We start from the raw sequence: 23,613 nt of genomic DNA, 5'->3' as shown, positions 1-23,613 counted from the left end.
TAGTTTTACCCTTGACAGCTGTAACCTTAGCAGTGGTTCTTGGGGGAGGAGCAGTTTCATAGATAGCAGCTGTAAAACTAACAGGAGCTCTCGACCAGTACACCTTAGAAAAGTGACCTTTCTTGCTGCAATGATTGCAGGTTGTGTTACGAGCAGGACAAAATTTCTTATAATGGAACACACCTCCACAGAAGGAACACTTCCTTCCAGATTGCCAAGATGCCGCTAGGGCAGGGTCGTCATCAGTGAAGGTTTCTAGGGTAGGGTTGTCATCAGCCAGGTTGGAGTAATCATCCGTGAGGGCTTCTGCCCGAGGCCTATTGAAGGAGTCACTAAAAGAGATAGCAGCAACCCGTGCACGTGGTGAAAGATAGGTATCTGCATTCCTCTTTGCTAAGACCAGAGAACATGCCTGGTCATAGGCAGCCTGTAACTTGAGGGTTTTATTCTCCAACAGACGCTGACGTATGAAGGGAGACGCAATCCCATTAATAAAGGAATCGCGAATTAACTCTTCCTGGTACTGCTCAGCTGTGACAGCTTTAAGATTACAATCCTTGCTGAGCCTGCGAAGTTTCTGAAGGAATTCGTCAAGTGATTCCCTGGGTTGTTGTCGAGTTGTGGCCAGTGGATGCCGAGCAAAAATTTTGTTTGGGGACTTGACATATAGCTGCTGTAGTATTTGGATAGCGGCGTCATAGTTTACACAGTCTTCGATATAGTCAAACACATGAGGGGATACATAATTAGCAAGCATTCGCAACTTATTAGGAACATTCTCACCACACTCCTCAAGGAAGTTGCTTAAGGTACGATACCGGTGTTTCCATACCTTAGCAGCTGTAAGTGAATTCGGGTCCAGGTCAAGACGGGCAGGTCTGAGTAGTTTCTCCATGATGGGTCGATTGCTTCGTCTGAGTTCCTTTCTACGGTTTGAGTCGTAGCTGGCCATTCCCGAAATTCCCCAGAGCGTGGAGTCGATAACAAGTTGATTAAATTGACATAATAAAACTCACTACGCTCTTGGTTTGAGTATAAAAGCAAGGCTTTAATCAACTTGTTTCAAAACATGGAGGTCTAGTTATCTTTCACTAGTTCCTGTTTACACAATGTCCTGGGCAAGCTGGGCCCACGCTCGAGTATTTATACTCCTTGGACGGCGCCATCAGCTGGCCGTCCAGTGTCATTTCATGAGCCTTTCTTCATGGATCATAAGATTCATAACAGTAATGTCGTTGAATGTCAAGGGGCGGTGGTTAGACTCTCGCTTGTTGGCGATAGTCATTGCCTGGCACTTCTGTGGCGCGAATGTTACCTGCCACTGTCACAAGCCTGAACGTCGTCCAGGTCTTGTTGCATGAGGTCATGGACTGCTTCATTATCTGAGGAGTTGTGAATGGCACTGAACAATGTGCAGTCATCAGCGAACATCCCCATTTCTGACCTTATGTTGGAGGGAAGGTAGTTGATGAAGCAGCTGAAGATGGTTGGGCCTAGGACACTGCCCTGAGTAACTCCTGCAGTGAAGTCCTGGGGCTGTGATGATTGACCTTCAACCACCACAACCATCTTCCTTTGTGTTTTTCCCCCGATTCCCATTGACTTCAGTTTTACTAGGGCTCCTTGATGCCACACTCGGTCAAATGCTGCCTTGATGTCAAGGGCAGTCACTCTCGCCTCACCTCTGGAATTCCGCTCCTTTGTCCATGTTTGGACCAAGGCTGTAATGAGGTCTGGAGCCGAGTGGTCTTGGCGGACTGGGCATCAGTGAGCAGGTTATTGGTGAGTAAGTGCCGCTTGATAGCACTGTTGATGACACCTTCCATCACTTTGCTGATGATTGAGAGTAGACTGATGGGGCAGTAATTGGCCGGATTGGATTTGTCCTGCTTTTTGTGGACAGGACATACCTGTGCAGTTTTCCACATTGTCGGATAGATGCCAGCTTAGCTAGAAGTGCAGCTAGTTCTGGAGCACAAGTCTTCAGCAGCACAAGCCTTCAGCACGATAGCCGGGATGTTGTCGGGGCCCATAGCCTTTGCTGTATCCAGTGCGCTCAGCCGTTTCTTGATATCACGTGGAGTGAATCGAATTGGCTGAAGACTGGCTTCTGTGATGGTGGGGTCCTCAGGAGTAGGCCAGTATGGATCATCCACTCGGCACTTCTGGCTGAAGATGGTTGCAAATGCTTCAGCCTTGTCTTTTGCACTCATGTGCTGGGCTCCACCATCATTGAGGATGGGGATATTCATGGAGCCTCCTCCTCCCGTTAGTTGTTTAATGGTCCACCATCGTTAGATCATACAAAAATGTCTTTTTTTGCTGTGTGTAATATGTTTCTGATTCTTTCCTCAGACTCTGGCGAGGGGATTAATTATGTGGGATGAAATAAAGCCCAACCCAACGTGGATTAATAGCAACGTACCGCCTGTAAGTACTTTTTCTCATTTAATATAGTTTCAGCTCTCTTCCACCTTTTTATTATGCACCTTTTCAGGAGCTTTTGTATTTCCTTGCATCACCACCAACATAGCGTCAGTAAAAGTTTCTAAAAATATTAAATTCTAACAAGCAGTACAGTAACTAGGTGACGTAATGGTAAATCTGAAGTTACTCCTATAAGATGTGAAATCAAAAAGACCAATGGGGAATTGAAGCATTTTCGGGATACCAACTACATTTGTGGACGTGCCTATATTATAAATAGGGCTGCTTAATTCCCAGCATTCCTGCCTCAGTGCCACACAGGACTCAGCCCCCCCGACTTCATCTAACCTGTACGGGAGGCCAAGACAACAGGAGAACACATACGTGGAGGGAGAGCAAGTCCATTCTGTGTCACACTTGCTGTCCTGGTAAACAGCTTCAGAGCTGAGGACCGAGTCACATTGCTTTCCCCCTCTGTCGGTAATATTGGGGGTAATAACAATGATGGGAGGAGAAAAATGACTTTAAAATTCCTGCCATGACTACTTTGACTTTTGATGCAAGAGCTTACTGCTGATTCCATACCTTGTGCTGCAGTTCAGGGTTTTTTCTTAACTTATGAGAAATAACTTCTGTTTAAAGGATGTTACTAAGATTTAATGCATCAGTTGAATGTTGAAGTGGCACCAACTGCTTTTTCGTTTGAGCCTGCTGATGTGACGGTTGCACCCGTAGGTTTGTGTAACCTACTTGTACTTACTACAACTGGAGAGTTGCACCATTCAGTGTTGCGTCGTGGGAACCGTCAAATAGTGACGTTACACAATGCATACTTCCAGCGAAGTGTTTTTCTTCCAATGCCACACAGCTTTCAGTGTTATTCTGCTGAGGTTAGAAATGACTGACCATGGGCAGCCTGGTGGCACACACGTTAATTAGTTTGCCCAGGGAAATGTACTTCACGTTAAGTTCCCGATTGTGTGCTGCTGGCTGCAGCACTCATCCAAAAGGGTTACATTGCTCCTGCTGGTTGCGGTGGTGGGGGGGTGCTAACCATTTGGGAAAGTCAGCGGAGACCTGGGATCAGGATGTCTGTGTGCTGTCTTAATTGTTGAATAGTAAGTTACATGGGGGGGTGTGAGGGGATAAAGAACAAAATGGATTCAGTAATGATGCGCTATCAATTACTCATAAAAGACGGAGAGTTAGGAGAGTAACTAAAGGCTTTTATTAGCAAAGAACAGAGCATGCCTCTCGTGGTTGACTGGGTTCCAAGAAGGCAGGGGGCTGCAGGTCAATCACCTTTATACCTGAGCCTGTGGGTGGAGCCAGCCGAGACATGTTGAGGCATGCCTAGGTACAACAGTGGTTTACCACAGGCAATAATTACATCAGTCTTCCAGGGAAAGATCAAGTGAACAAATACGTTGGCCCGGATATTCCGATCCGTACGGGTGAGTACGTGCCGTGTACCCGCCCGTAGGGACATTGGAAATGCCAGTTTCAGACATGCACAGCGCATGCGCTGAAAACCGGCATTTCCGACCTGTCAAGAATGCTCTTGACAGACCAGACGCCTGCCCTGGAGAAGGACCTCTGCAGGCGGATAGTTCCGCTTTCTGGAGCCCCTCTGCCTGCAGAAAACCTTTAGAAATCTTACGCCTGGTAAAAGCAGGCGTAAGGCCAGCTTTTACCAGGATAAGATTGAAAAAAGTGTTTAAAAAAAATTTCAGTCATTTATCATTTTAAAAAACTTTTTTTTAAAAAGGTAAGTTTATTTTTAGCCCTGTAAAAAACTTTAATTTTTTTTTTAATTAAGTTTTTGTTTAAAATATTTAGGCCTAGAAATTCACTTTGGGCCCGCCAGCTGGCGTGCGCCCAAAAGTTAGCGCTGAGCGCGGAGCCAGTTGCGCGCGTCAGATATTCAGTTTTTGCGCCCCAAGTCGGAACCGGGCGCTATTCCAGGGTGTGCCCGCCCCCGCTTGGGGCGCTGAAACTGAATTTCAGCGCTCTAGGCGCCGCTGCGCCACCCGCTGCGGAGCGGCAGGCCTCCTCCTCTTAACGGGGAGGTGCCTGCAACGGGGAGATCGCCGCTGGATAGTGCCGGCAAATGAGCCCGGCACCACGGAGAAGTGCCGGGTTCGCGGAAAGCAACCGGCAATGCCGCGGGGGCGGGGGGTGGCGGAGGCCGGGGAAGGAGGTGCGGGCAGGCGGCCGCCGAAAAAGCGGCCGGCCGCACCTCCACCTTAAAGCGCCCCACTAAGGCTACAGTACGGCCCCGTTTTCTGATCGCTGTTTGCGGCCGCTGCGGAAGAGGCGGCCGCAACTAAATATGGGGGTCGGGGCGGAACCGGGGCACTGCTCACACCGATGACGTCATCGGTGCCGGCACAGCGCTAACGGCTACCGCCGCCATTACCGCTGCGCTGAATATCAGCACAAACTCCTCTATTGGCGCAGAAGCCCTCTTTGGGCGGTAACTGGCTGCAAAGCTGGCAGCGCCTTACTGAATTTCTAGGCCTTAATTTATTGTAATTTCAACTAATTTTAAATTTGTGATGTCTTTTTTAATTTATTTAATGTTTTAAAGTGTTTTTGGGGTGATCACCATTCATATATTTGACAGGTCTATCTGTCAAGCGTATGAAGGGAGATTCCCTTCTTTGATTGGCTCCCCATGGCCCACATGATCCCAGGGACGCTTGTGAACCGCCTGCGCCTCTGGGATACCTGGGCCCTGCGCACTTGGAGTTGGAGAGGCACGCTGTATGAAAGGTGCCACAGGTCCCTCCAAATGGGTTTTCAGTGAGGAAGTGGAGGCCGGAAAGAGGTCATGTAGAACCAGAGAAACTGGCATGTTAAGTACAAGCGTGCATCGCAGAAACATTGGCCCGGATTTTGCAGTCACCAGCGAATGAACGGCGCCAGCCAGCCGTCATTACACTTACACTTGTCCACAGACTTTCTATGGGTTTTTGCACTGAAACTTGCGGTGATCAGAAATCCCTTTATGGGACATCTGGGACCTATGTGAACAGGCCAAGCAACTGTGTATCTTCTTAACCAATCAGACTGAAGATTTCTTAATGAGCAGTGCAGAGCCTGAACCAGAAAGTGTAAGTTAGAATATTTAATTCAATGCCAAATCATATACAGAAAGCGTAATAAAGAGAGGGAAACAAAGATGGGATTAAGAGAGAGATAAAAGAAAGATTTTTTTTTAAATTATTTAAATTTTTTAAAATCTCCACAATTAAAATCTGAAGGAATGAGACTCCACACTTGCAAAAGTTAATTTTCAATGCCAGAGAGGTTGTTTGGTAATGATTAAGACGTATCACATTGTTAACAATCCACTTACACTAGAAAGACAAGCCTTAACTTTTTCTGTCGTGTTTAGTAGGTATCTGTTGGGTAAGTACAGCACTTCGTACGTTCCATGTATTTGAGTCTCTCAGCGAGATGCTGGTGTAGCGAAGCTTCTGGAGGAGCAGGGCAACTTGAACAGCAACTTCCGAATTTCCACATTTAACTGCGCATGTGCAGTCGCCGGAAGTTGCTGTCCGATTTATTCTTGAATAACTGTGAGCGCTGATAGCCTCGCCGTTATTTTACCGCAAAATCTGGACCAGTGTGCCATGAGAGAAAGCAATGTGATTAATATCTGAAACAAAAGCAAAATATGGCACATGCTGGAAATCTGAAATAAAAACAGAAAATGCTGGAAATACTCAGCAGGTCAGGCAGCATCTGTGGACAGAGAAACAGAGTTAACGTTTCAGGTTGATGACCTTTCGTCAGAACTGATCAGTTAATCAGTTGATTAATATCTGCTTTGTCTAACTAACTTGTCATGTTTGGCATCTAACTCAAATTGACACTGGGGATGGTCCGAAGCGGCACCGATTCTGTAACGTTTGCTGGAAGAAGTGTGCGTTTTTGGCCAAACGGCATTTCCTTGCTCCATGCTCTATATTTTTACAGCCTGCAGTATACAGTAGCATGCATAAATAGATTTCTTACAGTTAAAGTATGTTGTCCATCTTCATTACTGAAACGCCCTTGTGGTTCATTTTTGCCCACAAACGTTTGAGTAGTCATCCAGTGAATGATGAAGGATGACGCCTTTTTAATATTACCTTCTAAACCGAAGATTTCCTTGATGACATAAACTGCGACTATGCTGTTGCAGTGTGCAATGGTGCTTTTTATCAACCGACTGTTAAAACAAATGTTTTCACTATTAGTTGGAGATGAGGTAAGACAGTGTGTCTGTTGTCATCTCGTTGATGAGACACAGTTCCATTCTTCCTCATTCGTTATATTTGTCTTAGCATTAATCCTGTGCACAGTATGTTGCATTGGCTACCTTTTCACTAAATTAGTCAAAACAACTTGATCTGTTTTGACCATTGTTGGCGTCTTAATCCTTCTCGGAGGTAGAAGACGTGATTTTGAAACCTCCAATTGCCTTTGCTGTCTCCTTCATGGTCCCAACATCTTTTCTGATTGCGCTCCTGTGAAGCCCCTTGGGACATTTTACTATGTTAAAGTCACAATACAAATGCAAGTTGTTCATTTATTGGGCCAACTTCTGACTTTGGCCCCATTCTTCACAACGATCATGAAAAAATATTATTCCATCACCTCATTGCACAAGTTGCATCGGTGCTTGATACCCTTCCAGTGGCGAATGGTGCTCCAAGAGGCTGATGTGGTTTTTTGCATCTTGTAAAAACCACCTTCTCTTGGTTTCCTTTTGGGCCATGACAGAAAAGAGTTTGGACAATAGTTGTGCATCCCTTGCTAAAGTGAACAAACTTGAGTGCCGTGTACCATAGGCTTTTTTCATTGCCCTTGTAGCAGATTTTTTCAGCTGTTTTTTCAGGTGTAGATGAACTATGATTATTCAGTCTTACAGGATAGTAATTCACAGAGAAGGAGTTTGAACAGTTGTTCAAGAAAGAGCAGACGGTATGCTTCCTGAGAAACCACCAAATGCGAATAATAAGATACCAGAGACCAGAAAATGTTTCATCCATTTGCTGGCCAGGATTTGGCAGGCAGTAGCCAACGATTGCCTCTAGTGGACATTTTGCACCTCTCTCAACCCCTTAACTGTCTCTGTGCTGTCGGACTGTTCATTCGACATGTCACCTTGGATGAGTCTTAATGTCCTCCAGCTAAACATTGGCAAGACTGAATCCATCCCTCTTCAGCCTCCACTACAAACTCCACTCCCTCACCATTGAGTCCTTCCTCTTCCTTGGCCATTGCCTCAGGTTGAACCAGACTGTTTGTAATCTCCAAATCCTCTTTAAACCTGAGCTGAGCAACCAACTCCATGTCCTCTGCATCAGAAAGACTGCCTCCTTCCACCTCCATAACATTACCAACCTCCACCCATCAGCCCATCCACCCCAGAAACTTTTGTACATCTTCGTCACCATCAGACTCCAGCACTCCAGTGGTCTCCTTGTCCCTTTTATAAACTCCAGATCAGCCAAATATCTAGTACTTGTATCCTACATCACACCATCCAGCTTGCCTGTCACCCCAGTCCCGATTGACCTACATTGGCTCCCAATCCTCCAAAGCTTCAAATTTAAAATCCTTGGCCTAGAAATTCGGTTGGTAGCGCCAGCGATTAGCGCCTAAAGAGCCTGAGAATTGGGGCGTTACCCAATGTTCAGGCGGGCGCGGTGAATATAGCGCCACCTCCCATATTGAGTATTCTTTTAGCGCCAGCGCTAACTCTTTGCGCGCGGGCGCAGGCAGATCATGACGTTATTTCAGTGTGCAACGCCTTTTTGGCGCCCCGGACCGGATATTCGGTGGCGCCCGGAACCTTTGCGCCTAGCGCTGTTAGTGACAGTTCGATGGAACATTACCAGGCCCTTCTCGTAGTCGGGGGGCGCTATTTAAAGGGGACAGCTCTAGTATAAAAGCTGCACCAAGAATCTGGTGCACTCTCTCCTCGAGATCCGTGCGAGTGACCACTTGTGGAGGTCCGCCACCGGTTCGACGCTGGTCCTTTCGGATCGTCGCCAGCTTGGACTGCAGGGGAAAGAAGGGGAAGCTCTGTTACATGATGCCTTGAGAGATCACCTCATGCCCCCCATGGTGCAAGAGCCCTTACATGATGCCTTGAGAGATCATCTCATGCCCCCCATGCTGCAAGAGCCCTTACATAAGAACATAAGAAATAGGAGCAGGAGTAGGCCAATCGGCCCCTCGAGCCTGCTCCGCCATTCAATAAGATCATGGCTGATCTGATCCTAACCGCCAATCTACTATCACTGAACCATCTCCTGAACCTAACAGAATTAGACATACGAAATAGGAGCAGGATCAGACTAAATGGCCCCTGGGCCCGCTCCGCTACCCACAGGGCCATGACCGATCCGAACCTAGACTCATGTCCAAATTCCTGCCCATTCCCTATAACCCTTTATTCCCTTTACTTCTAGGAAACTGTCTATTTCTGTTTTAAATTTATGTAATGTGTAGCTTCTACAGCTTTTTGGGGCAGCATATTCCATGGACCTACCACCCTCTGAGTGAAGTAGTTCCTCCTCATCTCAGTTTTGAAAGAGCAGCCCCTTATTCTAAGACTATGCCCCCTAGTTCTAGTTTCACCCATCATCAGGAACATCCTCCCCGCATCCACCCGATCCAACCCCTTTATAATCTTACATGTTTCAATAAGATCGCCTCTCATTCTTCTGAACTCCAATGAGTAGAGTCCCAATCTACTCAACCTTTCCTCATATGTCCATCCCCTCATCCTCGGGATTAACCGAGTGAACCTTCTTTGTACTGACTCGAGAGCAAGTATGTCTTTTCTTAAGTATGGACACCAAAACTGTATGCAGTATTCCAGGTGCGGTCTCACCAATACCTTGTACAACTGAAGCAATACCTCCCTATTTTTATATTCTATCCCCCTAGCAATGAAAGCCAACATTCCATTGGCCTTCTTAATCACTTGCTGCACCTGCATACTAACCTTTTGAGTTTCGTGCACCAGGACCCCCAGATCCCTTTGTACTTCAGTACTTTCCAGTTTCTTGCCATTAAGATAATAACTTGCTCTACGATTTTTCCTGCCAAAGTGCATAACCTCACACTTTCCAGTATTGTATTCCATCTGCCAAATCTCGGCCCACTTACTTAGCCTGTCTATGTCCCCTTGCAGGTTTTTTATGTCCTCCTCACTCACTACTTTCCCTCCCATCTTAGTATCATCTGCAAACTTTGATATGTTACACTCGGCCCCCTCCTCCAAATCGTTAATATAGATTGTAAAGAGTTGGGGACCCAGCACTGACCCCTGCGGAGCACCACTAGTTACTGATTGCCAGTCTGAGAATGAACCATTTATGCCAACTCTCTGCTTTCTGTTAGATAGCCAATCCTCTATCCATGCCAGAATATTACCCCCAATCCCGTGATTTTTTATCTTAAGCAATAATCTTTTGTGTGGCACCTTGTCAAATGCCTTTTGGAAGCCTAAATACACTACGTCCACTGGTTCCCCTTTATCCACCCTATATGTTACTTCCTCAAAGAACTCCAGCAAATTTGTCAAACATGACTTCCCCTTCATAAAACCATGCTGACTTTGTCCTATTAAATTATGATTATCCAAATGTCCTGTTACTGTCTCCTTAATAATGGACTCCAATACTTTACCTACCACAGATGTTAGGCTAACCGGTCTATAGTTTCCAGCCTTCTGTCTACTGCCCTTTTTAAATAAGGGCGTTACATTAGCAGTTTTCCAGTCTGCCGGGACCTTTGCTGATTCCAGGGAGTTTTGGAAAATTATTACCAATGCATCCACAATCCCTACCGCCACTTCCCTCAAGACCCTAGGATGTAAGCCATCAGATCCAGGTGATTTATCCGCCTTGTGTCCCATTATTTTACCGAGTACCACTTCCTTAGTGATTTTGATCGTGTTTAGCTCCTCCCCCCCTATAGCCCCCTGTTTGTCCAGTGTTGGGATATTCTTAGTGTCTTCTACTGTAAAGACTGATACAAAATATTCATTCAGTGTTTTTGCCATCTCCATATTTCCCACCATTAATTTCCTGGTCTCATCCTCTAAGGGACCAACATTTACTTTAGCCACCCTTTTTCTTTTTATATAACTATAAAAACTCTTACTATCTGTTTTTATATTTTTTGCTAATTTACTTTCATAATCTATCTTCCCTTTCTTAATCAATCTTTTAGTTACTTTTTGCTGTCTTTTAAAGTTTTCCCAATCCTCTATCCTCCCACTAGATTTGGCTACCTTATATGCCCTTGTTTTTAGTCGAATACTATCCTTAATTTCTTTACTTAGCCACGGATGGCTGTCTTTTCTTTGACACCCTTTTCTTCTCAGTGGAATATATATTTTTTGGAAGTTGTAAAATAACTCCTTAAATGTACACCACTGATCATGTATCGTCTTACCCTTTAATCTATCTTCCCAATCCACTCTACTCAATTCCGCTCTCATACCTTCATAGTCTCCTTTATTCAAGCTTAGCACGCTTGTTTGAGATCCAACCTTCTCACCCTCTAATTGAATATGGAATTCAACCATGTTATGGTCACTCATTCCAAGGGGATCCTTTACTAGGACATTTTTAATTAATCCTGTCTCGTTACACAGGACCAGATCTAAGGTTGCTTGCCCCCTGGTCGGTTCAGTTACATACTGCTCAAGAAACCCATCCCTAATACACTCAATGAACTCATCCTCAAGGCAGCCCTGCCCAATTTGATTTGTCCAATTAATATGATAGTTAAAATCCCCCATAATTATAGATGTTCCCTTATTACAAGCCTCAACTATTTCCTGATTGATACTCCGTCCAACAAAGTTGCAACTGTTCGGAGGCCTATAGACTACGCCCACTAGTGTTTTTTTCCCCTTATTATTCCTTACCTCCACCCAAACTGTTTCATTATCCTGATCTTTTGACCCAATATCATTTCTCTGTATTACAGTGATTCCTTCCTTTATTAACATAGCCACCCCACCTCCCCTTCCTTCCTGATCGTTAAATAACCTGGTATGTTTAATTCCCAGGCATTGTCACCCTGCAGCCATGTTTCTGTAATGGCCACAAGATCATACCCATATGTAGTTATTTGTGCCATTAACTCGTCTATTTTGTTACGAATGCTACGTGCATTCAGATAGAGAACTTTCAAAGATGTTTTGTGACACTTAGTTCCTGCTTTTGCCCTTTTTATTACTTTACCTTTTACTCCATACCTTCTGCCCCTTCCTGACACACTCTGGTTTTTAATTTCCCCACTGCTACCTAAGTCTATGACCTTCTTTGTTGTCATTTTTATTATTTGCTCTCTAGGAACCTCCCCCCCACTAGTTAGTTTAAAGCCCTCTCTACAGCCCTAGTTATATGATCCGCCAGGACTCTAGTCCCAGCACTGGCCAAGTGAAGCCCATCCCAACGGAACAGCTCCCTCCTGCCACAGTACTGGTGCCAGTGTCCCAGGAAGCAAAACCCATTTCTCCCACACCAGTCTTTGAGCCATGCATTTAACTCTCTAATTTTATTTGTCCTAGCCAAATTCGCTCGTGGCTCAGGTAATAATCCAGAGATTATTACCCTTGAGGTTCTGTTTTTTAATTTGACCCCTAGCTGCTCATACTCCTTTAACAGAACCGGCTTCCTAGTCCTACCTACGTCGTTTGTACCAACATGGACCACGACAACTGGATCCACCCCCTCCCACTGCAAGTTTCTTTCCAGCCCAGAGGAGATGTCCTTAACCCTGGCACCGGGTAGGCAACACAGCCTTCGGGACTCTCGCTCTCGGCTGCAGAGAACTCTATCTATCCCCCTAATAATACTATCCCCTACCACTACAACATTTCTATTTACTCCCCCCTCTTGAATGGCCCCCCGTTCCACGGTGCTGTGGCCAGGTTGCTCATCCTCCCTGCAGTCCCTGCTCCTGTCCCCACAGGGAGTAAGAACCTCGAACCTGTTGGTCAAGAGCAAGGGCTGCGGCTCCTCCAGCTCTACCTCCTGGATCCCCATACCTGCCTCACTCGTAGTCACACCGTCCTGTCCCTGACCATGGGCTACATCTGAATTACTTAACTTCATAGGTGTGACCACCTCCTGATACACAGAGTCCAGGTACTTCTCCCCCTCCCTGATGTGTTGCAGTGTCTGAGGCTCAGACTCCAACTCATCAACACGGAGCTGGAGTTCCTGTAGCAGCAGACACTTGTCACAGACGTAATCACCGTGAGCCTCAATGGATGCCTTGAGAGATCATCTCATGCCCCCCCATGGTGCAAGAGCCCTTACATGATGCCTTGAGTCAAATGTGCATGTGTGTGCCCAGAAAGGGCCATGGGTGCTTGCTGACAGATGGCCATTGGGGCATCATGACAAGAGGGTGCGCGGTCAGGTGCAGATGGTGGGAATCAGAAGTTTGCATAAACAACACTCACCCTAACGACCCGAGTGAGGTCGTTGAATTTCTTCCTGCACTGAACAGGGCTCCTGGTCGCCATGCTGCTGGAGTTGACCCTCTGAGAAACATCCCTCCAAGCTCGGCGGTAATCCTTTTGATTCGGCCTCCTGCCATTGTCAGGATACAGAACATCTCGACGGCGCTCTACTGCGGACACCAACTCCTCCAGAGCCTCAGTGCTGAAGCGCTCTGCTCTCTGTCTCACCTTCTCCATCCTGACCAAGTTTTTTGCGCCAGAGAAGGAAGAGTGCCGATTCTGAGGCCTACAGGGCGTTGAGTGTGGAAGCTGAGGCTGACTGACCCACCCCTTTAAGAGCTGGCCGGCGCCTGGAAGTCTCGTGGTTATCGGTAATTGAGATCACCTGCGCTGCGCCCATCCGCGCCGATATTGGGTAGCGTCGGAAGTTTTGCGCCTTAGGAGGCCCGTGCAACGTCTGAATTCGCGCCTCAATCCCCTTTGGGGGCGATGCAACCCAATACCGCGCCAGGCGGCGATAAGTTTCGTCTGGCTATAAACTTTGCGCAGCGCCATTTCTAACACCTCAAGCGGGGCTATACCCAATTTCTAGGCCCTTGTCTTCAAATTCCGACAGTATCACCCGCCTCTTCCCACATCGTGACCTCTTCCAGACCTGTAACCGATCCTGAACTCTCCGTTCCTCTGACTTCCATTCCCCTTCTTCCCCCACCACCACTTCACTCCACCATCGGCAGCAGTGCTTCAGAGGTCCCACTCTCTGGAATTCTCTCCTTAAAACCCCTATATCTCTCCACTTCCCTCTTTCTTTAAATCCCTTTCTTAAAACCCTCTCTCTCTCTCTGGCTTGGCATCCATTTTTCTTTACAGCTTTGAAGTGCTTTGGGATTTTTTTCTATGTTAAAGGCTTCATCTAAATGTGATTTATTGTTTTATGACAGTGTCTGTTGTACTGGATGCAAGATTCAACAAATCATTGCATTTGCATTCCTCAGCTCATTGGTTACCAAGCACTTTCTTCTGAAGGTAAAGACTTTTCGAGCTACTACAGTAGCTTTTAAGCTGAGAGGTCCCAAAAAACAAAAGATTTTCTTGAGATACTGGTCACAAATTGCGTCTTTCTTTCAAACTCTGATGGTGAATCTTTATTCCCTAGATAAGGAGGCCTGAGACCTAATGGCACTTAAGCTGACTAAAACTGCTGATGCTGTGGCTTTACTCCCAGGTCTTCCAGAACCAAGTACAAGGCCAGGCTCTGATGGACACTACTATCAGATAGTTGCATTCTTCCATCAAGCAGGAGAACTCAATCCTGCGCACTGTCAGAAAGTTCTCCACTGCCACCAATAAAGGTCAATAAATGGCCCTCTCAGCCTGAACTGCGTTTGGTTTCTGGTGAATCAAATCACTCTGTGGGGGGGGGAAAAGCCACAAAAAAAAGGAGCTACTGAAGGTCGTAACTCAGGAATGTCGAGCAGTGGCCCTCAAGCACAACTGTTTTATTCTCTATGATGATAGAGAAGCCCAATGTTGGCCTTCCTTCATTACCACTTCTGTTTTAATCGCTCCACCGTTGGCAGCCGTGCCTTCAGCTGCCTAGGCCCTAAGCTCCAGAATTCCCTCCCTAAACCTCTCCGCATCTCTACCTCTCCTCCTTTAAGACGCTCCTAAAAACCTAACTCTTCAACCGAGCTTTAGGACACCTGTCCTGCTACCTTCAAGGATCTGTGGACATGCACTCCAAGGTCCCTCTGTTTCTCTACACTTCTCAGTATCCTACCATTTATTGTTAGATCTCCCCAAATGCATTACCTTGCACTTCTCCAGATTGAATTCCATTTGCCACTTTTCTGCCCACCTGACCAGTCCATTAATACCTTCCTGCAGTCTACAGCTTTCTTCCTCACTATCAGCCACACGGCCAAGTTTTGCATCATCTGCAAATTTCTTAATCATGCCCCCTACATTGAAATCTTAATCATTGATGTATACCACAAAAAACAAGGGATCTAGTACTGAGCCGTGTGGAACCCCACTGGAAACAGCTTTCCAGGCACAAAAACACCCATCAACCATTACCCTTTCCTTCTTGCCACTGAGCCAATTTTGGATCGAACTTGCCACTTTCCCTTGGATCCCATGGGCTTTTACTTTTCTGACCAGTCTGCCATGTGGTACCTTGTCAAAAGCCTTGCTAAAATCCATGTAGACTACATCAAATGCACTACCCTCATCAACCCTCCTTGTTACCTTCTCAAAAAATTCAATCAAGTTAGTCAGACACAACCTTCCCTTAACAAATCCATGCTGACTGTCCTTGATTGATTAATCCGTGCCTTTCTAAATGAGGATTAATACTGTCCCTCAGAATTTTTTCCGACAATTTTCCCACCACCGAGGTTAGGCTGACTGGCCTGTAATTACTTGGTCTATCCCTTTCTCCCTTTTTAAACAACAGTACAACGTTAGCAGTCCTCTGGCACCACACCTGTATTGAAAAATGATGGTCAGAGCCTCCACTATTTCCTCCCTTGCTTCTCTTAACAACTTAGGATACATTTCATCTGGGCCTAGCGATTTATCTACTTTCAAAAATGCTAAATCCCTTAAATAGAGGTACAGTAGCATAGTGGTTATGTTACTAGACTAGTAATCTAGAGGCCTGGACTAATGATCCAGAGACGCGAGTTCAAATCCCACTACGGCAGCTGGGGAAATTTTAATTCCGTTAATTAAATAAATTTGGAATTAAAAATCTAGTATCAGTAATGGTGACCATAAAACGACCCGATTGTCGGAAAAACCCAACTGGTTCACTACTGCCCTTTAGGGAACGAAATCTGCCATCCTTACCCGGTCTGGCCTATGTGACTCCAGACCCACAGCAATGTGGTTGACTCTTGACTGCCCTCTGAAATAGTCTGTCAAGCCACGCAGTTGTACCAAACCACTATGACAAAGTCAGCACTGTACCTTCACCACAAGGACTGCAGCGGTTCAAGAAGGTGACTCACCACCACCTTCTCGAGGGCAATTAGGGATGGGCAATAAATGTCGGCCTGGCCAGCCCACATCCCATGAATAAATAAATAAATCTTCCTCACTATGTTTATCTCATCTAATATCTCACACTCCTCCTTTTTGTCTTATATAGAAGCATAGAAACATAGAAAAATAGGAGCAGGAGTAGGCCATTCAGCCCTTCGAGCCTGCTCCGCCATTCAATATGATCATGGCTTATCCTCTATCTCAATACCATATTTCAGCTCTCTTCCCCATACCCCTTGATGCCTTTTGTGTCTAGAAATCTATCTACCTCCTTCTTAAATATATTCAGTGACTTGACCTCCACAGCCTTCTGTGGTAGAGGGTGGTGAACCTGTGGAATTCTCTGAGTGAAGAAATTTCTCCTCATCTCAGTCCAAAATGTCTTACCCCGTATCCCGAGACTGTGACCCCTCGTTCTAGACCCCTCCCTGCATCCAGTTTGTCTAGCCCTGTCAGAATTTTATATGTTTCAATGAGATCCCTAGTCGACCCAATCTCTCCTCATACGACAGTCCTGCCATCCCAGGAATCTCTGGTGAACCTTCGCTGCACTCTCTCTGTGGCAAGTATATTCTTTCTTGGGTAAGGAGACTAAAACTGCACACAGTACTCCAGGTGTGGCCTCACCAAGGCCCTGTACAACTGTAGTAAGACATCCTTGCTCCTGTACTCAAATCCTCTTGCAATGAAGTCCAACATACTTTTTGCCTTCCTAACTGCTTGCTACACCTGCATGTTTGCTTTCAGTGACTGGTGTACAAGGACACCCAGGTCCCTTTGTACATCAGCATTTCCCAATCTATCATCATTTAAATAATACTCTACCTTTCTGTTTTTCCTTCCGAAGTGGATAACTTCACATTTATTCACGTTATACAGCATCTGCCATGTATTTGCCAACTCACTCAACTTGTCTAAATCGCCTTGAAGCCTCTTTGCATCCTTCTCACAACTCACAATCCCACCTAGTTTCGTGTCATCAGCAAACTTGGAAATATTACATTTGGTTCCCTCATCCGAATCATTGATTTATATTGTGAATAGCTGGGGCCCAAACACTGATCCCTGCGGTGCCCCACTCGTCACCGCCTGCCACCCTGAAAGAGACCCATTTATTCCTACTCTCTCTTTCCTGTCTTTTAACCAATTTTCAGTCCATGCCAGTATATTGCCCCCAATCCCATGTGCTTTAATTTTGCACACTAACCTCTTATGTGGGACTTTATCAAAGGCCTTCTGAAAGTCTAAATACACCACATCCACTGGTTCTCCCTTATCTATTCTACCAGTCACACACTCAAAAAAAAAAAAAAAACAACAACAAAAAAAACTCCAGTACGTTTGTCAAACACGATTTCCCTTTCATAAATCCATGTTGACTTTGTCTAATCCCGTTGATATTTTCTAAGTGTCCTGTTATCACATCCTTTATAATAGACTCTAGCATTTTCCCTACTTCTGATGTTAGGCTAACCGGTCTGTAGTTCCCTGTTTTCTCTCCCTCCTTTTTTAAATAGTGGGGTTACATTTGCCACCTTCCAATCTGCAGGAACTGTTCCATAATCTATATAATTTTGGAAGATGACAACCAATGCATCCACTATTTCCATGGCTACCTCTTTTAGTACTCTGGCATGCAGATTATCAGGCCCTGGGGATTTATCAGCTTTCAGTCCCATTAATTTCTCCAGCACTATTTTTTTACTAATGCTAATTTCCTTTAATTCCTCCTTCTCACTAGACCCTTGGGTCCCTAGCCTTTCTGGGAAGTTATTTGTGTCCTCTTCCGTGAAGACAGAACCAAAGTATTTGTTTAATTGCTCAGCCATTTCCTTGTTCCACATTATAAATTCTCCCATTTCTGACTGTAAGGGACCTACATTTGTCTTCACTAATCTTTTTAGAAACATAGGAGCAGGAGTAGGCCCTTCGAGCCTGCTCCGCCATTCAATGAGATCATGGCTGATCATCCAAACCCTAGCACCCGGTCCCTGCACCGACAGCCATCCCACCCAAGCCCTATCCCCGTAACCCCGCATATTTAATCCCCCCTAACACTAAGGGTCAATTTTTATCATGGCCAATCAACCTAACCCGCACATCTTTGGACTGTGGGAGGAAACCGGAGCACCCGGAGGAAACCCACGCAAACACAGGGAGAATGTGCAAACTCCACACAGACAGTCACCCGAGGCTGGATTTGAACCCGGGTCCCTGGCGCTGTGAGGCAACAGTGCTAACCACTATGCCACCGTCTTTTTACATATTTGTAGAAGCTTTTACAATCTGCTTTTATGTTCCTTGCAAGTTTACTCTCATACTCTATTTTTCCCCTCTTAATCAATCTCTTGGTCCTTTTTTGCTGAACTCTAAACTGCTCCCAATCCTCAGGCTTGCTACTTTTTTTGGCAACTTTATATGACTCCTCTTTGAATCTAATACTATCCTTAATTTCTTTTGTTAGCCATGGTTGGGCCGCTTTTCCTTTTGTGTTTTTGCACCAGAAAGGAATGTATAACTGTTGCAATTCATGCGTTTGTTCCTTAAATGTTAGCCATTACCTATCCACCATCACGCCTTCTAATGAAGCTCCCCAATCTATCATAGCCAACTCCCTCCTCATACCTTCGTAGTTTCCTTTGTTTAGATTTAGGACCCTAGTTTCGGATTGGACTTCTTCACTTTCCATTTTAATGAAGAATTCTATCATGTTATGGTCACTCTTCCCTAAAGGACCCCTGTCGAAGTCTCGACTCCGAGTAAGACTCTGAAACAAACTGTACCGTCAGATAAGCAAAGCTTTATTTTACTTGCATACAAGTGTATACAAGGAGAGAGCTGCCTGGACAAAGGCTAGGCCAACATCTCTAAAGGACATCAGCGAATGCAGCATATTTATACACTCAAACAAGCAAACGTTCCATAAATCACGTGTAATGGTATTGTATCATCTGAAACACATTAAGAGTTTAAACAAGGACAATCAAAAGGTCAGCAGGACAGAAATGTCTTCAGACAAAGTTAGTTAATTATATTCTGTCAGGAGGTTTTGTTTGAATCTTGTTACCAAAAAATGATTTGCTCACTCATGTCTGATTATCATATTTATACAGTGAAGAACACAAGTTCAATATGATCATGTATAAAAGTTAGCTAGTTAACTCTTGTACAAAGCTATTTCAGTATTCATGCAGATAAAGAGAAACGAGATTGACCTTTAACAGAATTGTTTTCATTCTTTGGCCAGATGTCATTAGCAGTGCGGTTACCCAATAGTTCTGCAATGTATTGTTCTGGCAGGTTGTGATTAACTTAATTGCAATAGGTCAGAAGATTACGTTAGTTGCTGCTGACTCGGTTTTAGTCCACAGGCAATGGTACAAAAATACATTAGATGTCAAGTATCCCATCATGCACTAGGAAGGGCAAAATCATATTTCCACACCCCGCACAACAAGATTATTAATTAACCCCTTCTCATTGCACAATACCCAATCTAGGATAGCCTGTTCCCTAGTTGGCTCCTCAACGTACTGATCTAAAAAACCATCTCGTACACACTCCAGGAATTCATCCTCCACAGTATTATTGCTAATTTGGTTTGGCTAGTCTATATGTAGATTAAAGTTGCCCATGATTACTGTAGTATCCTTGTTACATGCATCTCTAATTTCCTGTTTGATGCCATCCCCTTCATTACCACTACTGTTTGGAGGCCTATAGACAACTCCCATCAATGTTTTCTGCCCCTTGGTGCTTCTTAGCTCCACCCAAACTGATTCTACAATTTGATTTTCTGAGCCAATATCCTCTCTTACTATTGCTCTGATTTCATCATTTACAAACAAGGTCACCCCACCTCCTTTTCCTTTTCGCCTGTCCTTCCTAAATATCAAATATCCTTGGATATTCAGCTCCCAACCTTGGTCGCCCTACAACCATGTCTCCTTAATCGCAATTATATCGTATCCGTTTACATTTGTGCTGTTAGTTCGTCTACCTTATTACGAATGCTTCATGCATTCAGATACAGTGCCTTTAGATTTGTCTTTTTAACATTTTTAGACATCTTAACATTTTTTTGTACTATGGCAATATTTGTCTTATTACCATTTTTTCTTGCCCGGACCCTATTTGTTAGTGCACTCCTTTGTTTGTACGCTCTGTCCCTTCCTGACACAATCTGGTTATCCTTACCCCAATCACTTTCCTGCACTGCTTCCTTGTCTTTTCTCTTTAGCATTCTAGATTTCTCTCCACCGGGACCCTCCCCCCACCTTATTTAGTTTAAAGCCCTATCTACCTCCCCAGTTATTCAATTCGCTAGAACTCTGGTCCCAGCATGGTTCAGGTGTAGTCTGTCCCAATGGAACAGCTCTCTCTTTCCCCAGTACTGGTGCCAGTGCTGCAGGAATCGAAACCCACTTCTCCCACACCAATCTTTGAGCCACTCATTCATCTCCCTGATTCTATTGACCCTATGCCAATTTGCTCGTGGCTCCGGTAATAATCCAGAGATTATGACCTTTGTGGTACTGCTTTTTAATTTAGTCCCTAGCTGCTCAAACTCTCTCAGCAGAACCTCTCTTTGTCCTACCTATGTCGTTGGTACCTATGTTGACCACGACAACTGGATCCTCCCCCTCCCCCTCCCACTCCAAGTTCTTCTCCAACCCGGAGGAGATATCCTTTACCCTGGCACCGGGTAGGCAACATAGCCTTCGGGACTCATGCTCTTGGCTGCAGAGAACAGTGTCTATCCCCTAACTATACTGTCACCGACTACAACCACCTTCCTTTTTACTCCCCCCCACTTGAACAGCTTCCTGTACCACGGTGCCGTGGTCAGTTTGCTCATCCTCCCCGCAGTCCCCGCACTGGTCCACAAGGGTTGCAAGACCTCAAACCTATTGGACAAGTGCAGGGACTCAGGCTCCTGCAATACTACCTCCTGGATCCCTGTACCTGCCTCACTCGCAGTCACACCCTCCTGTCCCTGACCACGTGTCAATTCTAAAGTATTTAATCTAAGGGGTGTGGCTGCCTCCTGGAGCAAAAGGTCCAGGTAACTTTCTTCCTCCCTGATGTCTCGCAATATCTGCAGCTCAGACTCCAGCTCCTCAACTCGGAGCCGAAGTTCCTCGAGCCGCAGACACTTACTGCAGGTGTGGTCGCTCTGGACAAAAATGTCCACAAGCTCCCACATATTGCAGCAGCAACACATCTCCTGTTCGCCCATTATTTTATTTGTTTAATTAATTAGTCTAGTATTAATCAAATTATTTACCTCGTTTAGTTTATTAAATTAAATAAATTAAGTTTCGCTTTAAAATACTCCTGTGAAGCGCCTTGGAACATTTTACTATGTTAAAGGCGCTATATAAATACAAGTTGTTGTTGTTAACGACAATGTCTGCATCGTCCCTCGCTCTTGTAAAGACAGACACAAAGTATTCATTAAGAACCATACCCACGTCTTCCGCCTCCACACACAAGCTTCCTTTTTGGTCTCTAATATGCCCTACTCTTTCTTTAGTTATTCTCTTGCTCTTTATGTATTTATAAAACATCTTTGGGTTTTCCTTAATAACAACAGAAAATGCTGGAAAAACTCAGCAGGCCAGGCAACATCCGTGGAGTGAAATTAGAGTTGACATTTCAGGTCTATCCCTTTTTCAAAACAGATTGGGTGACCGCTTTGCGGAACACCTCCGTTCAGTCCGTAACGGTGACCCTGAGCTTCCGGTCGCCTATCATTTTAATTCACCGCTCCATTTCCACTCGGACCTCACCATCCTTGGCCTCTTGCATTGTTCCACGGAAGCTCAACGTAAACTCGAGGAACAGCACCTCATCTTCCGATTAGGCACTTTACAGCCTTCTGGACTCAATATCGAGTTCAACAATTTCAGATCATAACCTCGGCCCATATTACATTTTTACTTATATTTTTTATCCACCCCTTTGTTTTGGTTTTTCCCTCCCCCCCCCCCCCCCCTTTCCTTTTATTTTCTCTCTCCCACATGGCAACTAACTCTCATTCTGCCAGAACATTTCACACCTAATCTAGAGCCGTCTTTTGTCTCCACTAGTCCTATCACCATCTCATCTCGTTTTGAATACCTCTTAATGTCTCTTCACTTCTTTTGTTCTCTCCCAGCCCTGCCTTTCGATCTATTTCATTTCCTTTCCAATTTTGAAAAAGGGTTAGACCCGAAACGTCGACTCTAATTTCTCTCCACGGATGTTGCCTGGCCTGCTGAGTTTTTCCAGCATTTTCTGTTGTTATTTCGGATTTCCAGCATCTGCAGTATTTTGCTATCGTACTTGGGTTTTCCTTGATTTGCCAATATTTTTTCATGCCCTTTGCTTTCCTAATTTCTTTTTTAATTTCACCCCTGCATTTTCAATACGTACTCCTCTCGGCTTTCTGCAGTATTTAGCTCTCGGTCTCTGACATAAGCTTCCCTTTTATGCGTTATCCTACCCTGTAAGTCCCTTGACATCCAGGGGGCTCTTGATTTGGGAGTCCCACCCTTTTTCTTTGTGGGAACATATTTGCTCTGAATTCTCACTATCTCCTCCTTGAATGCCTCCCACTGCTCTGACACTGATTTACCTGCAAGTAGCTGTTTCCAGTTCGCGTTTGCTAAATCACATCTCGGCTTAGTAAAATTGGCCTTTCCCCAATTGAGAACTTTTACACCTGGTCTATCTTTGTCGTTTTCCATAACTACGCTAAATCTCACTGAATTATGATCACTACCACCAAAATGCTCTCTCACTGATACCCCTGCCATCTGCCCAGCTTCATTCCCTAAAACTAAGTCCAGAACCACCCCTCTCTTGTTGGGCTTGCTGCATACTGGCTAACAAAGCTCTCCTGAATGCATTTTAAGAATTCTGCACCCTCTATATCTTTTGCACTAATTCTATCCCAGTTAATATTAGGGTAGTTGAAATCCCCTACTATTACTGCCCCATTGTTTTTGCACTACTCAGAAATTTGCCTACATATTTGCTCTTCTATCTCCTTCTGACTATTTGGGAGTCTATAGCACATTGTGATTGCCCCTTTTTTCTTCTTCAGTTCAACCCATATGGCCTCGTTGGATGATCCTTCTAAGATATCATCCCTCCACACAGCTGTAATTGGTTCTTGCAACCCCTCTCCTTTTTTATCCCCCTCTCTATCTCGTCTGAAAACCCTGTAACCAGGAATGTTGAGCTGCCATTCCTGCCCTTCTTTCAGCCATGCCTCAGTAATAGCTATGATATCATACTTCCACATGTCCATCTGTGCCCTCAGCTCATCTGCCTCATTCCCTAGACTCCTTGCGTTGAAGTATATACCATTAAGCACTGCCAAATCCCTTTGTTGTTTATTTTCTAGCCTTTATTTCCTCTGCCTGCCAAACTCACTAATTTTCTGCCTTCCATTTCCAGCTTTGTTTCTCTCCCTTCTGAATCTACACTCAGGTTCCCATCTCCCTGCCAAGCTAGTTTAAACCCAACAGCACTAGCAAACCTGCCTGCGAGGATATTGGTCCTGGTCCTGGCCCTGTTGAGGTGCAACCCGTCTGGCTTGTACAGGTCCTACTTCCCCAGAAATGGTCCCAATGCCTCAGGAATCTAAAGCCCTCCCT

At 45.1% G+C, this 23,613-nt stretch overlaps 1 protein-coding gene across 4 annotated transcripts in view; it reads left to right on the top strand.

Moving 5' to 3' along the window:
- The window catches only part of anapc1 (anaphase promoting complex subunit 1), a 234,040-nt gene that overhangs the window by 145,439 nt on the left and 64,988 nt on the right, over positions 1-23,613 (top strand). For all 4 annotated transcript variants that reach the window (XM_085997868.1, XM_085997869.1, XM_085997866.1 and 1 more), the window contains exon 34: positions 2,356-2,430. In XM_085997868.1, the coding sequence (XP_085853994.1) occupies positions 2,356-2,430 (75 nt within the window). The remainder of the gene's footprint in view (positions 1-2,355; positions 2,431-23,613) is intronic.

Source organism: Somniosus microcephalus, chromosome 9 (genome assembly GCF_052327205.1).
Source record: "Somniosus microcephalus isolate GS21.2 chromosome 9, FLI_Smic_1.0, whole genome shotgun sequence".
Lineage (NCBI taxonomy): Eukaryota > Metazoa > Chordata > Chondrichthyes > Squaliformes > Somniosidae > Somniosus > Somniosus microcephalus.
Note: the sequence above shows the minus strand (reverse complement) of the source record. Positions and strands in the feature narration are given on the sequence as shown.